This window comes from Dendropsophus ebraccatus, chromosome 10, assembly GCF_027789765.1.
Source record: "Dendropsophus ebraccatus isolate aDenEbr1 chromosome 10, aDenEbr1.pat, whole genome shotgun sequence".
Lineage (NCBI taxonomy): Eukaryota > Metazoa > Chordata > Amphibia > Anura > Hylidae > Dendropsophus > Dendropsophus ebraccatus.
The window spans coordinates 71113782-71130895 of NC_091463.1; the positions used below are offsets into that span (position 1 = coordinate 71113782).

The window sequence follows — 17114 nt, forward strand, 5'->3', positions numbered from 1 at the left end:
TAGGCTGCTGATAGGGCTGCGGGGGACATAACAATACTAACCTATCCTGCTCTGCCACAACTGCCAGTTCCAGGGCCGCCTGCTCTCCACCGCCTTCAATTTGACAACATCTGCTGATCTGCCATTCCCACAGGAAATGACGGCTTTGCAAAGACAGTATGCAGTCTATGCTGAGCGGCCATTTCCTGTGGGAACGGCACGTCAAAATGCTGTTAACAGTGGAGACTGAGCGGCCCAGGAACTGGCAGCTGTGGTGAAGCCAGACAGGTAAGTATACAGCACTGGTATTTCCCCTGTAGTCCTGGCAGCAGCCTAGATTCATAGTATATCCTGAACACCCCTTTAACTACTTTTGTCATTGCTTATGAGATGATTTGTCCCTGCTTATGGTCAACCAATGATTAAGGCAGGACATAGCTGTGGCCAGTGATCCGCTGAGCAGGCAGGCTCTGCTGACATGACTTGTCTCCAAAGTGGTGACCGGCAGGCAATTAAAAGGTGCGTGAATAGGAATCAAGGTAGGAGAGATCCACTCATTTTTTTTTTTTTTTGCCCCTGGGTTTTCTATCCCACTCTAGGAAAGTTTTCTTATAAATAAACTCAGCTTTCTGGAACTACTCAAAGAGAGTGTTAGGAATGTGACTTTGTGCCCCTTGGTCCGTGCCGGGCGACCTAGGAAGCATTGAGTTCTGTCTGTGTTTTTTGCATCTGTCTGTCTGATATGTGTCTTTATTTGCCAGCCACACCCACCTTGTCTGTCAGACTTCTGGCAGTGCAGGGGTTACTGCACTGTTGGATCTACTCAGCTGAGCTTGGTGCTGGGATGAGAGCTGCTCCAATCAGCTGCTGGACCCAGTCTCTGATCCTGTGTAAATAGCAGCAGGCTCCTCTTTTCCCTGCTGACTATTAGAGTTTACTCACCTGCTCAGCTCCATGTCCCTCCTCTCTGTGCTCCGTATTCCTGACTTTTATCGCCATCGACTTTGCTTATTGCTGCCACCCAGACCTCTTGCTAGTGACCCTGACTAGTCTCCTGCTTACTGTTTTTGTACTGCGCCGCCCGACTGTTGCTGACCTGGTTTGTCTGACATCTCTTATTGTGTCTGTTTGTCAGTGTTCTGTGTTCCATGTATTGAGAGTAGCTAACGTCTTCGTGGTTGTCCGCAGTCGCCTAGGACTGTCTTGTTGACAGGGACAGTGGACGGGATCAGCTTAGGGCTCACTGTCCGTGTCTTGTCAGACTGCCTTTGCCATACGTGATCCTAACAGAGAGACTCCATAATACACCAATCTATGTGTCTGTGTTTCTCCCCCACCCCCCAGCGCCGGCCCCTCCACCAATGGGGAATTCATGTTAGTTCTTTTTGGATTCTCACGGGCAACTGAGGCTTTGTGGTCTTTTATTGAAGTTATTGAAACCAAAGCCACAGATTATTAATATAGGACAGAACATAAAGGAAAGATTGAGATTTGTCCTCTTTTCAGATCCATTCCTGGCGTTGTGTCCACCAAAATCTGTATATGCCATTAGGCTATATGTTTAGAAAGCCTACCCAAAATTTCTGCAACGGCAGCTTTTAAATGGGTTATCCAGTGCCACTTTCTTCCAGAGACAGCACCACTCTTGTCTCCAGTTTGGGTGCAGGTTTTGTAACTCAGTTCCATTGAAGTGAATGGAGGTTAATTGCAAACCACACCTAAACTGGAGACAAGAGTGTTGCTGTCTCTGGAAGAAAGTGGCCATGTTTTTGTGGCACTGGATAACCCCTTTATGTCTAACGGTGTATTCACTGAATTTTGGTTGCAATTGGTGAAAACAAAGCTGGGAATGGATTTGAAAAGAGGAGAAATCTCAGTCTTTTCTTTATGACCTGTTCTCTATTTATACTCTTTTCCTGTCTTTGGCTTCAATTATTGTATTGGAAAATCTGTCTGTGTTAATACACCCTATTTGACAGATAATCTGTGTGTGTAAAGGGACCCTTAGTTGCAGAGGACAAGAAAATCCTTTCACATTGCCAAGATCCATGTTTTGTGCTCTCAGTAAATGCACATTGTTTTTTGTATTGAGGGGGTCAAAATCTCCAATAGCCACAATGAAATTCATACGAATTACATTAAATTACATTGATGATTTTGGGGCTGAATGTATGAGATATCATTCATTACATTATAGTAAATTAAATCCTTGGTGAAACTCCAGGGCATTTCAGGAGCAGGTTCGTCATTCTAAAGATATGAGAATCTCTACAATGGTCCAGATTTATCCATTTTTTCTGGAACAAAACTCAGACAGCAACCAATCACAGTCCATTCTGAGAAATGAAAGCGGAGCCGCGATTGGTTGGTATCTGTCTCAGACCGATTAATAGATCTGGGCCAATGTCTACTCTATTCAATAACATTGCTGTGGAATTTCGACGCGGATTCTGTGAAAAGTACACAATGTGTGAACCCAACTTACCAATAAAAATAATATATACTCTTGAAAACCAGACATACCTATGTTATTAACATCTGTGTGGAAGATGTAGGGTTTTATAGTCTTGGATTTGTCTGTTATCACTATAACAAGCCTGCTCATATCACTGATAGATTTCGTAAGTGAGAATTTGCATCCGAACGTTGTTACATATTTAGTATAGTACAGCTGGCACATGTTTCCTGTGTCTAACAAGTAGGAAAACCTAAAATGAAAATAAACAACAAATTATTTACAAGTTTTTATACTTCTAGTCATAGACATTTTTATGTTGCTTTTAAAGGACATTATCAGGGCTGCACTGGCCCAGAGGAGTAATAGAGGATCCTCCAGTGAGCTATAATAATATGAGGCCCCACACTCCTAGCATGACTTAATATACTGTACAACTTATTAAACTTTGGGGGCCAGATTTCTTAAAGGGTGTAAAATATACACTGGTGTAACCTGCCCACAGCAACCAATCACAGCCCAGCTTTCATTTTACCAGAGCTGAGATCTGAGCTGTGATTGGTTGCTTAGGGTAGTTCACACCCTTGGTATTTTACACCCTTTGATAAATCTTCTCCTAGTTGTCTAAGCAAATTTGGTAAACATTTGGTTTGCATATGTTACGACTCACTATTTTTTTAAATCTTTAAAAACCTTTGACATGTTGGAGTCTTGAGGTTTCATTGTCTGGGGTCTGAGTGTTCAGACCCTGATTGATCTATAGAATGTGCCAGGAGAAGCGCAGGCCATGTGTATTTTCTTCCCAGCTATGTTTTTATGCCCAAGACAGACTCGTAATGTAAATTAATGGGAGTATCTCATGTTTCCTTTTGATCTACTGGTTTCCCTGAGAATTTTCAGAGCATGAAGCTCTTTTCCATAGCCAAAAATTTGAACCCAACTTACTCTGGGAAGCGAAGACGCCTGTCATTCATTGTTTTATCATTTACCCTGCAATAAAAGGACAACAGTTAAACAGTACATTATGGTCCAGATTTATCAAAGGGTGCAGAATATACACTGGTGTTAACTGTCTATAGAAACCTCTTTTGTTTTATAGAAGATCCAGGCATTGCACAATTAAAGTGTACTGTACCTAGGCTTTAAACAAACTTCTGACATGTCATAGAGACATGTCAAACGTTTTGGTATTGGTACTGCTCCATGAGATCGGCAAGCAGCCTGAACCAGGAAGCATCTAGGGAGACACAACAGCGTGGGAGTGATTGGTGAGGTGAGTAATGTGTTGTTGTTTTTTTACTTTGCTGAAGAAATGTCCATCAAGGAGATGGGAGACACAGGAGGGGGCATTATGACTACATGAAGAGACAGGTGTGTGTGTGTGGTGTCCCACCACTGGTGCTGTCTAGGGCACCTGAGCAAGTCACTCTTTCAGGTTCACAAGTGGGAGATTTAGTACTGTTTTCCCAACTAGGTTTCACCACTGTTTGGTTTCACCTGTTGCACAGCTTAAGTACCAAGGGTTAATAGTATGTTCTGTGTTCACCTGCTGAACAATCAGAGGTGCTTGTCTTTTACTGTTCTATCCTATCTCTTCTCTCTTACACACACTAAGCCCCACCACTCAGAGGAGGGTGTAGTTTTAGCCCCTGGAGGAGGAGTTAGTTCCTGGTGAGAGGAAGTTGAAAGTTAGTAGTGGGAAGTCCAAGCGGACAGATGTGTGAGAGACTACCTCCAAAGTTTTCCTACTAGATGCAACAGCAACTTTGCAGTGCTAAGCTCACCTTAGGAGAGAGAAGTCACCTAGGATAACCCTTGTCCACGCCAGGAACCACTGTAAAAAGTGCAGGGCAGTATCCTGAACCAAGAGGAACTGACCCCAGTAGGACAAAGCTACCGTGATTGGTCTACGCATCCTACTGCGCAGTGCAGTAAGACTGGGAAACCTCGGAAGTCTGCTCAACCCAGATATCTGATGACTGGGGCTTGTATTACCCACCTAGGATGGGTATCTCGCAACTAGGGGGCATAAGGCGGTTCAGAGCCCCTAATGGAATCTTTGAGTATTGGTATCTTATCTCTTCTACCTATACACCTGTCCCGGGAGAACACAGTCACTACATTTGACAGGGCTCCTTTGGCAACTTTTCTCCTCTCCTTCTCTCTCTACAAAGCACCTTCTACCTCTACAAGCACTGGTTACCTCTGTGTTAGCACTTACGACATGTGTCAAGACTTGCACTTTTCTATCAAGTGTACCGTTAAATCTGCACCTTACTTCAGTAAAGTGTTATATTTTTTGACTTAACTGAGACTCTGGTCAAATCACCCACACACCACCATTAACTTGGGTTATCTCCTCGTTCTGTGAATGGCAGAACCAACTACCCAGGTGGAACTGCTACCACTCCAGGCTACCATGACAAGTGCCCAAGTGACCCTAAACATTGGAGGTTACCGACCATTGGCGACCATTACGGTCCAATCAGGTTACCGCATCACAACACTGTGGCACTGTCTGTCTAAAACCACCATCACATATGACTACATGAGGAGACAGGAGAGGGGGGGTTATGACTAAATTAGGAGATACGAGGGAGGATTATGACTACATGAGGAGATGGGGTAGAGATTATGAGTACATGAGGAGCTACGAGGAGGGATTATGACTACATGAAGACACAGAAGGGGAGATTACGCCTACACAAGGAGATAGGAGGGGAATTATGACTACACAAGGAGACAGGAGGGGGAAGTTATGACTACATGAGGAGAAGGGATGGAGGGTTATGACTACATCAGTCACTTGATGTAACTGCACCCTGATCCCTATACTGTCACTATGAGGGGAATTGTTGGATGCCCTACAGTTGTTTTCATCCAGTTGCAGTACTGGTGGAATTGTTCAGTCATTAAGCAGGGGTAGCATTTTTTCCTTGAGTAGTGGTACTGGTAATATTTGTGATTGTTCATAGTCTGCTCGTTGTTGTTTTATATGACAACTTGTTTAATAAAATTTTTGATTTAAAAAAAATATTGGCAATAATATTTAGTCACTACGGCGTGGTGATATGCGGTCACTGTGTGGCGGTATTATTTGATGTTTATATGATATTGATCTCAGTATAGTGGACTTTGTTTAGGCGCAGTATGATGATAGTATGTATCGTGACTTTTGATTTTCAGAGGGGGGAGGGCGCTATTTCAGTCCTCGCCTTAGGAAGCAGAATCAGGAAGCTAAAATCAGACCTACAAGGGAGAATCCTATTTTTAGTATATTTAATACAAACCAATATAGTAAGTTGTAAGTTATATTTGGTGGGGTCTCCTCTCCAGGCTGCCACGTGCAATCCATATACTCCGGGTAATACCAGATGCAACTGACATTTCTCACTGATGTTTTCTCATTACCTGTCAATGAATTTGGTAAAGTAACAGTTTTATGAATACTGACCATGTATACAAATATATAATCAGGATATTAATGAGTTCTGAATCAAAAAGTATCTGTTCTTAGAATAAATTATAACCCTAATCTATGGCGTACAATTTACATTAAATTTATTATGTAATAGCAAACACATAATGACAGTGTTAGCAAACAATGGTATATATAGTTATGTAAATAAAAGTATAAATTAAATATAAACATAATATTCGCGGCGTTTAAGGGGTTATTGACACACTGCAGCGCGATCGCTGCAGCCTGTCATTAACGGTGAGCCGCCGGCCCCCACCTCCTTTGAAGCGCGCTCCACTATGGAACGCGCTTCATAGCAAGGGACGTACCAGTACACCCAGGGTTGTCTGGGCACAGACTTCCAGGGTGTACGGGTACATCCTTGGACTTCTAGGGGTTAAATACATGCATCATCCCATATAAGTATAAAGAGAGTTTATTTATAGATTATGTTTCTCAAACCATGCATGTCTGGGGAGCTAAACTTGTGGAGAGCGGCTTTTTTAAAAATTTCAGAAGCCCGGCATATGGCCCACTTCTTTGCCTGTTTTTTTAGGAGGCAAAGTCTATTAATTTAACAAGGAATCAAAAATAAAACACAGGTATGAAATTCCTCCTTATAGTCCTTAGGTTGTCACTGAAAAAGTCACAGAGCAGTCTTAAAACATGTTTGGCAATAACTTTTTTAACATATCAACTCTGAGAAGACAGGAGGTAGGTCAGGCTGTGTAATATGGCCTTAAGGGTGGGGTACGTATATCACAATGCATCATGCTTTGACATATCTTTAGACTTTCTAGTGTCTGTTTACGATTGGCCTAAAAACACCTGCCTACTTTTTGGAGCATTTTGCAAAATTTTATGCTACTTACATGCTACTTTTCTGTAAAGACTTTTCCTTTAAGGGTGCCTTCACACCTACCGGATCCGCAGCGGATTTGACTAAATGAATGAACACAGCATTAAATCCGCACTGTAAAATCCACTCCGGATCCGCTGCGGATAAGGTGTGTGTGAAAGCACCCTAAATAGGTATTGACAGACCTTCCACCCTTTGTTTGACAGAGCAAGGAGAAACACTTGACGCCCTGGCTCTCTTGATTCTCTGGCTTGCTGCAGGAAACATTCTCCTAATGGCGCCTTTACACAAAGAGATTTATCTGACAGTCAGGAATGGATTTGGGAAGAGGAGAAATCTCAGTCTTTCCTTTATGACCTGTTTTCTGTTTATAGTCTGTTCCTGGCTTCACCTTTAAAAATCTGTCAGCTAAATCTATCTGTGTATAACACCCTTAGACTAAAGGCCCTATTACACAAAATGATTATTGGCCATATTCAGCCGATACCGGCCATGACTGCCGATAATCGTCTCGTGTAATAGAAGACAACGATCAGCCAACATGAATGATGTCGGCTGATCTTTGTCTGTCATTGTCTTTCAACATGTTAAAAGACAAACCACTAAGATAGCAATAATATGCTGCTGTCACGCCAAGAAAGAGGAGTGGCGGCAGCAGACTGTTGCTATCTTCTATGGGCTGCCCGGACAATCTGGTCCCCCCCCCCCCCCCCCCCCCCCGTCTCTCACCCACTCGCTGCCGAGGCGCGTAAAAGCGCCGGCAGCAAGCAGGGAACGAGGAGCAAGAGAGCGCTGACAGAACTCGTTTGCTCCTCTCTATCGCCCCGTGTAATAGGGGCTTTACAATGAAGTTCTGCAGTGAAACAGAAAAGGCAGATAACTGAGAGTCAAGAGAGCCGAGTGCTTCTCCCGCCACTGTCTAACAATTCATTGTAGCTCTGACCAACCAGATCCTGATCATTCAAAATTTGAAGTGACACAGACACCTTTTAAGCCACATCTCCTTGTTGTGTGAGCTGCAAAGACTGTCTAAAGTACGTGAAAAATGTGCAATTTAATGCCAACATTAAGGAAAATGCACAGTGATAAATCTACTCCACTCTATAAATATTTGGTTTTCCAAACTAGATGCGTAATATTCTATAAGGGTGCGTTCACACGTACAGGATCTGCAGCAGATCTGCAGCAGATTTGATGGTGCAGATCTGCAGCAGATCCGCAGCAGATTTGATGGCCCAGAATTGATTTGCTTTGAATCTGCAGCTTCAAATCTGCGCCATCAAATCTGCTGCAGATCTGCTGCAGATCCTGTATGTCTGAACGCACCCTAAGGCTATGTTCACACTACGCAAAACTACGGCCATTGTTGCAGATGGCAACAACGGACGTACTTTTACAGCGGTGGAACAATGCCTTACTTTTAATGGAATTCCAGCCGGAGCGTACACACATCGTATGCGCTCTGGCCGGGATCCCATACGCAAATAACTGACATGTCAGTTTTCTGCGGCCAGAACTCAGTGAATTCCGGCCACAGAAAGACCTGTCAGTTCACACAGTGAAGTGAGCGCTTCACTGTGTGCCATGGGAAGCTCTGATGCGGGCGCTCTGATGCGGGCGCTTTGACCCTGCGGCCGGAAAGATCATCCGACCGGTACTTAAGTACCGGCCGGGATGATCCGTGCACAGACCGGCCATTCCGTGACCCGGCCGGGGTCACAGAACGGCCGGTCTCTTACGTTGTGTGAACATAGCCTAAGGCTATGTTCACACTACGTAAAACAACGGCCGTCGTTTTCACCGGCCGGAATTTTGCGGTCAAAACAACGGCCGTAGAATTACGAGCATACAGGCTGGTCATTTAATATTGCCTCCTAGCATGTTTTTAATCGGGCTGAAACATGTCATTTAATTGAAATACTGCGACTAGCCCAATAAACCACTCAGTAAATTTTTTACATTAAAATCAATCTTAATTTGGCCGAAATAAATTTTATGTGTGGGCCGCATTGAAATCCACGGCCGTAGTTGTAACATTACCGGCCGCAAATAAATGTCATGTTCATTTTTCGCGGGTCTGTACTAACTATGGCCGTAGTCTTATACGCTGTGTGCATTGTACGACCGTAGTTCGTACAAATTGCTATATCGTATCATCCTCAAAACGACCGTAGTTGTGCAGTGAAAACTACGGCCGTTGTTTTACCTTAGTGTGAACATAGCCTAAAGATAGAAAAGCAGTACAAGAAGAAATATATTATTATATTATTACCTGGAGCCAAATGAGTATTCACAGTAACCCGGTCACTTCTCACATTATTACAGGCAGCCTGGATCTCAAAGTGTATTACATCATTCGGGTTTCGGACTCTAAAAATGTCTACATGCCTTTCTGTAAGAATTGTGCTTTCCTGTGGTGGTTAGATAGCTGGAGTTAGTTCCGAAAACTGCTGGAGAGAAAGCTGATTGTGTTCATGAAGGAAACAGCAAAACATGGGATAGAGTAAGACCATGGTGGAGATGGTGGCAGTACCGGGACTAGAGTTGCCTACAATGTTATTACAGGATGACATGAATACCAGCCAGAAGAGAATTACATGCACATGAATTTGTCCTCTTAAGCGTACGTTCACACGTACCGGATCCTGGGGGCAGATTAGCTTCACCTTAGCCCCCGAGCCCCCAACCCACTGTAACTATGGCAGGACTAGCGTAGTGTTCATAATAAATGATAGATAATGTCATGAGGCCCTGAATTTTGCAAAATTGCTGTAAAAAAGCAGCTATTTTTTGCAAATCATGGCAGAACTGTATCCAGGAGACATTACACTATTAAAAGTATAAGTCTTTTTGGGTGGCCATGGGCCCCCCAGGAGCTCAGGGCCCTGGGCTACCACCTGAAACCGACCTATTATAATCCGCTACTGCCGGATCCGCAGCAGATTTGTCGCTGCGAATTCGGGTAGACAAACTTGCAGCAGGATGCACATCCCGCTGTGAGTTTGTCAGCAGCCCGTGGCCGCAGGAGCCTATACTTCACCTGGTCCCCGCTCTGGCTTGCTTCAAGGCTCCAGGTGTCTTCACGTCCCACTCAGCCAATCATTGCGCTACGGCGGGGCAGAGCACTGCTTGGCCGAGCGGGACGTGCCGAGAAATCCCGAAGCAAGCCGAAGCGTGGACCAGGTAAAGTATAGGGTCCGACAGCCGGGGGGTTAACGGGTTGGGCTGCGGACAAACTCACAGTGGGATGTACATCCTGCTTTGAGTTTGTCTGCCCATAGAGTTTACTGGGCAGAAATCCGCTGCGGATCCGGTACGTGTAAATGTACCCTAAGTATATGTTCACACAATGATTTAATACTCCAAACAGCAGCCATTATTTATCTTACTTTGGCAACCGTCATCGCAATGACGGCCATTGGCACATTTTTTTTGTTTAAGTTGAATGAAGGCTGCGTTCAACACTATTTTGGTTGTGACTTTTTTTTATAGGTCCATTGAATTTTTGTCAAAAAGACGGAAAAAGGACGTCTCCCCCCCCCAAAAAAAAAAATGGTTGTTGTTCACTAAATAACAGCCATCAATAAATATTCTCAATGTTAATTTGTCAACATTATTGTATGCATTGTGTGAACTAACGGCTGTTGTTTCCATAGACGTCAATGGAAATCATTGAAGACTGAAAATAACGGCCATTATTTTTAGTATCAAATAATGGCAGCTATTTTACTAATAAAAAAAAAGACAGTGTGTGAACATACAGTACAGACCAAAAGTTTGGACACACTTTCTCATTCAAAGAGTTTTCTATTATTTTCATGACTATGAAAATTGTAGATTCACACTGAAGGCATCAAAACTAAATCAATTGACACATGTGGAATTATACAGTATACTTAACAAAAAAAAAAAGTGAAACAATATTCTAGGTTCTTTAAAGTAGCCACCTGTTGCTTTGATTACAGCTTTGCACACTCTTGGCATTCTCTTGATGAGCTTCAAGCGGTAGTCACCTGAAATGGTCTTCCAACAGTCTTGAAGGAGTTCCCAGAGATGCTTAGCACTTGTTGGCCCTTTTGCCTTCACTCTGAGGTCCAGCTCACCCCAAACCATCTCGATTGGGTTCAGGTCTGGTGACTGTTGAGGCCAGGTCATCTGGCGTAGCACCCCATCACTTTCCTTCTTGGTCAAATAGCCCTTACACAGCCTGGAGGTGTGTTTGGGGTCATTGTCCTGTTGAAAAACAAATGATGGTCCAACTAAACGCAAACTGGATGGTATAGCATGCCGCTACAATCTACAATTTTCATAGTCGTGAAAATACAGAAAACTCTTTGAATGAGAAGGTGTTTCCAAACTTTTGGTCTGTACTTTAGCCACATCCTGACCCAGTGGCAACCCTTAGATTATGTTCCCACACAGTTTTGTTTACCTCATTGAGATGTAAAAAGTTGTTTTATACCTCCAAAAATGTCTGTTTTGGGTCTACTAAATTCAATGTAATTGAATTGGACAAAAAATATGTCAGTTGACATATGATCCATTTATGGCCCAAAAACAGCTGGGGCAAATTATCTAGCTTAGCCTCCAAAATAAAAAAAACACAGCATTTTGGGCACAGTATCTTTGGACTAAAAACAGTTAAAGGCTAAAAAAAACCTGTGTGGGAACATAGCCTCAAGTATAAGACAACTGAAAATAAGGTTGAAAATAGCATTGAGACTATGGGGTAGATTTATTAAACTGGTGTAAAGTAGAAGTGTCTCAGTTGCCCCTAGCAACCAATCAGATTCCACCTTTCATTTTTTAAAGAGTCTGTGAGGAATGAAAGGTGAAATCTGATTGGTTGCTGAGCCAATTCTACTTTACACCAGTTTGATAAATCTCCCTCTATGTCTATAACATTTGAACTGGTTATAAACTGGGACATTGCTTAAAGCAATGAAAGAAAACTAATCTTATATAACATTTGGCAATCATCCAGATTCCAATACCTCTACTTTGTGACCCTGGAGTGTTTACATTGCATCAAGGTAAATAAGTGCAGCACATGTTATGGTATATCATGGTATGGTATATTTTCTACTTCATGTTAAGAGCTTGTGTTGCCTGGAAAACTTTAGCAACTGTGTTTTTGTGTGATCTAATAAAGTTACTAGTGGAATTTGTCTCCGGTGGAGAGCGGAGGGCTCACAAGGTGCGGGCTCCGCTTGAAATTCCGCAAGAATTAGTGTGAGTGGGCCCTTACTGCCAGCATTTTAAGTGACTCTGTACCCACAATCTGTCCCCACCCAAAACCGCTTGTACCTTTAAATAGATGGTTTTAATCTAAGATCTGTCCTGGCGTCCATTCGGCCGGTGATGCAGTAATTTTTCTAAAAAACAATGGCCGTGGCCTACATTGTGTATGCATTAAGCTGGCACACCCTCTCTGTCCCTCCTCCCCGCCCTTCTCATCATTAGGAATGCTCCAGGCAGATTGTCTCCTATTCATCAGCTGTGTTAGCACGGCCAGGGATGGCTCCAAGTTTTTGTGGGCCCTTGGGCGACAGCGCCTCAGTGGGCCCCTCATCAATCCATATACTATGCACAATCATTTAAGACACTACTAACATACACAACCACACATTACTGATACAGACATTGACAGACACAAACTTACCGACACACACACACTAACTAACACACTCACACACTGACTCACACACTGACACACACATAACTGCTCTTCCTTTGTTTTTTGATGTTCAGCCTGCTCACTCTACACTACAATGAGTGGGTTGAACATTAGAGCACCAGGCCCCTCCCTCTCTGGGCCCTTAGAGGTGCTGTGGGCCCCGGCACTTGCCCAGGTAAGCCTGGTGCTGATGCTGGCCCTGAGCACGGCACCTGTGCAATGTTCAGACAGGAGAAAATGTTTTAGGGGCATTCCTAATGATGAAGAGGGTGCGGAGGAGGGACAGAGAGGGTGTGCCAGCCTAATGCATACACAATCTAGGCCACGGCCGTTGGGCACAGGGCTGCAAGTTTAAAAGTTGTTTTTTAGGACAATAAGTACATCACCTGCCGATCAGGAAAGATCTTGGATTAAAAGCAGCTATCTGAAGGTACAAGTGGTTTGGGGAGGACAGATTATGGGTACAGAGTCGCTTTAACAAATCCCCATATTACGCTTAGCTTGGCATACATATATACATACACAATGTTATCTTCATAGTTGTTTGTCTGTGATAGTATAGTGAAGATAATAGAATACAGACACACAGAAAACATTAATACTCATTATTACCAGTCTTGGCTTTCCTCCATTGATTACTCTGGTCTCATACTCCACTGTACAGTTTACTATAAGAGGTTGCCAAGTCCACTCTAAATAGAATATTCCCTTCATGTAAAATGTTATGTTTCTTGGGGTAGGAAGATATTCTATAAAAATAAAACAGAGCATCATATAAGAGATGATATACAGGCAAATACACTCGGCGCGTGTATGTTATTGATCTGTGTGGTATTAGCTTGTATCATGGAGCTGTTACATTTCTGCACTTTTATGTTACAGCTCGGCTGTTTTCTGGCCGTAAAATGAATATTTAGCCTGTTTCTACATACAGCACGTATTCAGGTATGAATGTTTAAAAACTGCGAACATGAAAAAACATATTTGCATTTTATAATTTCTCCAATTTTTAACCACCATGCTGCAGTGTCAATGGAACAGGATCAAAGCCACCTAATAATAAGGAATGAGAAAGATATACACTTTTTTTTTTAAAGGAATTGCTCAAGTTGGAAAATGATGGACACTTTTGTTAGAAGGGTCCTCCAATGATAAACTGATAAAGGGTTGTCTTGCTTCTAAGACTTGTGTCTATGAGCTGTGTACTGTAAGGGAACCCAACTAAGTGTAAGGGAACCCAAATAAGTGTTCAGCTTCACTTCAAAGAAATAAAGCATTAAAGGATCATCTGAAGATTATACCCAATCACCTTCACAAAGGATAGGTGGTGGCCCAATTGCTGGATTCCCACCAATTACGAGGGGATCTATGTGCTTCTACTTTAATGGAGCAGTGGTTGAGCATGCACACTGCCACTTCACATAAACTGGATGGGTTTTGCTGCAGATGGCTGCTCTCAACTAGATTTAGTTGAGTGTATGCTTGGCCACCACTCAGTTTAAACAGGAGCCCTTGGATCTTCCGTCTCGTGATCAGTGGAAATCCACCTATCTTTTCGGTAGATGATGGGAGTAACCTTTCAAACGTTTAATTTCCTTGTAAGGAAGCTGAACACTTGCTGCTGGGTTACTACACAATTTATCCCCATTTCATCAGTTCATTACAGGACCCTCAAAACTGTCCATAATTTTCCAAAATGGACAAGTATTGTCAATCTTCATTATTACATTTTCTACACCTAGGGACACTTACTTATTTATTGCCTCTGGATCCAGTATATTGTTGCACTGGAAATTGCAGCAACTGGAAACTAGAGGCAATACAAATGCAAATATGGTATTTCAGATTTACATTTTAAAATATTCATACCTGTCATACTGCCAATATGCTTTGTATGTACAAACAGGATAAATATTCTTTTCATAGCCATAGCACAGTTAAAATGTAGGCTCAAGACATGGCACTGTAAAAGATGTGGGTCTTACCTCTGAGATCTGCATCTCTCATGAGATGACACTGGCCTATTTACAGCCGTTGGAGGTAGCAGAACCGATTGTTTTCAGAAGTTTGCATACCTTCAGTTAACATTAATGGCAGGTGTGCATATAGCAAAATACCATGAGCTATGCTGTATCTGTAACTTGTGAGTTATGGAGCCAATGTGGCTAGCAGTGCTATACTGTTTACTCAACTCCCCTTAAAGGAAAAGTCTGGGCAAATAAAAAATAATCAGAATGGCCAGGGTGTGGGGGGAACGCTTTAAAGAATGTATACTTACCTGTCCCTGTGCCTTTTGCAGTGCCACAACACACTCCTGGACCCCTGCCGGGATTCTCCATCTCTCTCCCCCGCTACAAGATGACGAATGCCCCGCTTAGCCAGTCAGGGACTGGGGAGGGGCACCACTGCAGTCCCTGACTATGTGAGCGGGCTATCTCCCACCCTTTTTTGCCAGGTCTTGACATACAAAGAAATGGAGAGAAGGTGACATCTGGCGTCGCTGTGAGGGCACAGGGACTGGTAAGTATAGATTCTTTAGTATGTCCCCCCTCCCCCTGCCTTCAGTGTCATTATTAATTTAGCCACATTTCTCCTTTAACCTCTGTGGGAGTTTCTTAAATAGCCTGATCTGCTGTTATCAGCTTTCTAACCACATCTAGGGGCCCATCATTAATAGTGGGCTCTGAAGTATATGGGGACATTTAGACATTTTTTTTTTTTTGCTAAAAAAAAAAATGGTTTGAAATTTCGAAAAAACACTGTCACATATTCCTGGAAAAACCATAGCTGGGGTCAGGCCCATATGATCAAAAGACCGAACCCTCGAAGAAAATAATGGACCCCAATCGACATCAAATTTCCTATGATTTTAGGGAGGCCATGGAGGCAAGCTCACAACCCTACAATTACCTGGGGTGTCTTTTCTATTGAAGACCAACTGCACACAGTTCTACTAAAACAACTTGTACGAGGTAGTAGACCTTGTAGTATCTTCTCAGTTAGCACTCCTATTAGAAGAATCTGCTGATGCACGTGACAAGATGAATGCTGACAAATTTACTTCAACATCAACCGATAGAACTGTTGCATGGAGCAGCTATACTGTTTGGATATAAATACCAATTAACTGAGCTAAAACTGAAAGTTCTGAGATTGTGTTCTCACGCTGCCATTGAATTGCATTGTTTGAATAAAATCTAAACACAAAACATCTACAACTCCCGAAAAAGACGTCTTAGGGGCGATCTGATCACAATGTACAAATATATAAATGGACGACACAGTACAGAGATCTTTCTAGTTATCTTTTTACTCCTAGGTCTGTAACCATGATAAAGGAGCATCCTCTACGTCTAGAGGAATGAAGGTTTCACCATCAGTAAATACAGGGATTCTTTACTGTAAGAGCAGTGAGACTTTGGAACTCTCTGCCAGATCATGTTGTCATAGCTAATTCATTAAATAAGTTCAAGGGAGGTCTAGATGCTTTTCTTGAAAAATATAATATTACAAGTTATGGACATTAGATTTCTGATGATACATTGATCCAGGGATTATTCTGATTGCCATTGGAGTCGGGATGGAATTTTATCCCTGTGATGGGGCAAATGTCATCTGCCTCGTAGGGGTTTTTACCTTCCCCTGGGTCAGCACAGTAGGTTTTCTGTAGGTTGAACCTGATGGACTCCTGTCTTCTTTAAACCTTATTAACTATGTTACTAGGAATGTGTAAGCCTCCAATGACGGTGATAACATTTAGTTTTTGGTCCTGTAGGTACTGCTTTGTGGCTGCAATACCGGTTATGGAGTGATGGGTATTTTGTGCATTGTGAACACCTTCTGGTAAGCGTACAACCTTGCATAGTGTGGTGCTTTCTCATGATCTCTGGACCATGAAGAGCTTTCTATATTATTTCTTGTAAAATATGAACAGGTTTGCAACACCAAAACTATTATTCGAGTAGTCTGTGTATTTTTAATGCAATTAATGCTAAGTTGTATGCTTTAAACTAGATCGTTGTGTAATTGCTTCAGGGAACACACAGACTGTTTTAATACAATAATCTCTCAAGTTACAATGGCCTCAAGTTACTAAGTTTTCAGTACATATTGGTCTTTCCTGGGCCATTGTAACTCGAAACCATACTCAACATACAATTCTACAGACAGTCGTGCATAAACTTCTACATACAGAAGTGCATAAACTGAATGGCTGTCTAGTGGCACCTCTCTACAGTGTAGCGTAGTACTGTACCAGACATTACCTGGTCCAGGAGACAAAAACTGTGTTGTCCAAAAAGACCAATCAGAGCTCAGCTTTTTGATTGAATGTTATAGGACAGTTTTTTTCCCAAGACAGTTTTGGTAAATCTGGGCCACCATGTGTGTGCTCTGAAGAAGTTTCTGCTATCTACATCAAAAGTGGTTTACAGCTTCCAACATCTTTTATACATAAGTCTGTGCTCTATCGTTGTAAGTTCTGTTTATTTTCCTTTAGGCTGTGGACAGACAGCATTTTTGCACCATAGGTTCTGGCTTATAAAACATCTGCTCTTTTAAAACAAAAGAACACCATGTTTAAACGCTCAAGAAAAGGAGGTATGTACTCTCTCCATCACTTATTCCGCCCTTAAGAATGCAAACTATATCCGTTTCATGTGTTGAGCGTTAAATACTCCATATC

The 17114-nt window shown here is 42.6% G+C and overlaps 1 protein-coding gene across 6 annotated transcripts in view; it reads right to left on the bottom strand.

Annotated features, from left to right (window-relative positions):
* IL13RA1 (interleukin 13 receptor subunit alpha 1) overlaps positions 1 to 17114 on the bottom strand; it is a 90953-nt gene that overhangs the window by 12823 nt on the left and 61016 nt on the right. For all 6 annotated transcript variants that reach the window (XR_011358663.1, XM_069943226.1, XM_069943227.1 and 3 more), the window contains 5 exons: positions 13043 to 13179; positions 9026 to 9164; positions 5725 to 5845; positions 3380 to 3424; positions 2503 to 2687 (listed from right to left, as the gene is read on the bottom strand). Coding sequence is in view for 5 of the 6 variants with exons in the window: in XM_069943226.1 (XP_069799327.1) it covers positions 2503 to 2687; positions 3380 to 3424; positions 5725 to 5845; positions 9026 to 9164; positions 13043 to 13179 (627 nt within the window). In the remaining variant the exon portion in view is untranslated. The remainder of the gene's footprint in view (positions 1 to 2502; positions 2688 to 3379; positions 3425 to 5724; positions 5846 to 9025; positions 9165 to 13042; positions 13180 to 17114) is intronic.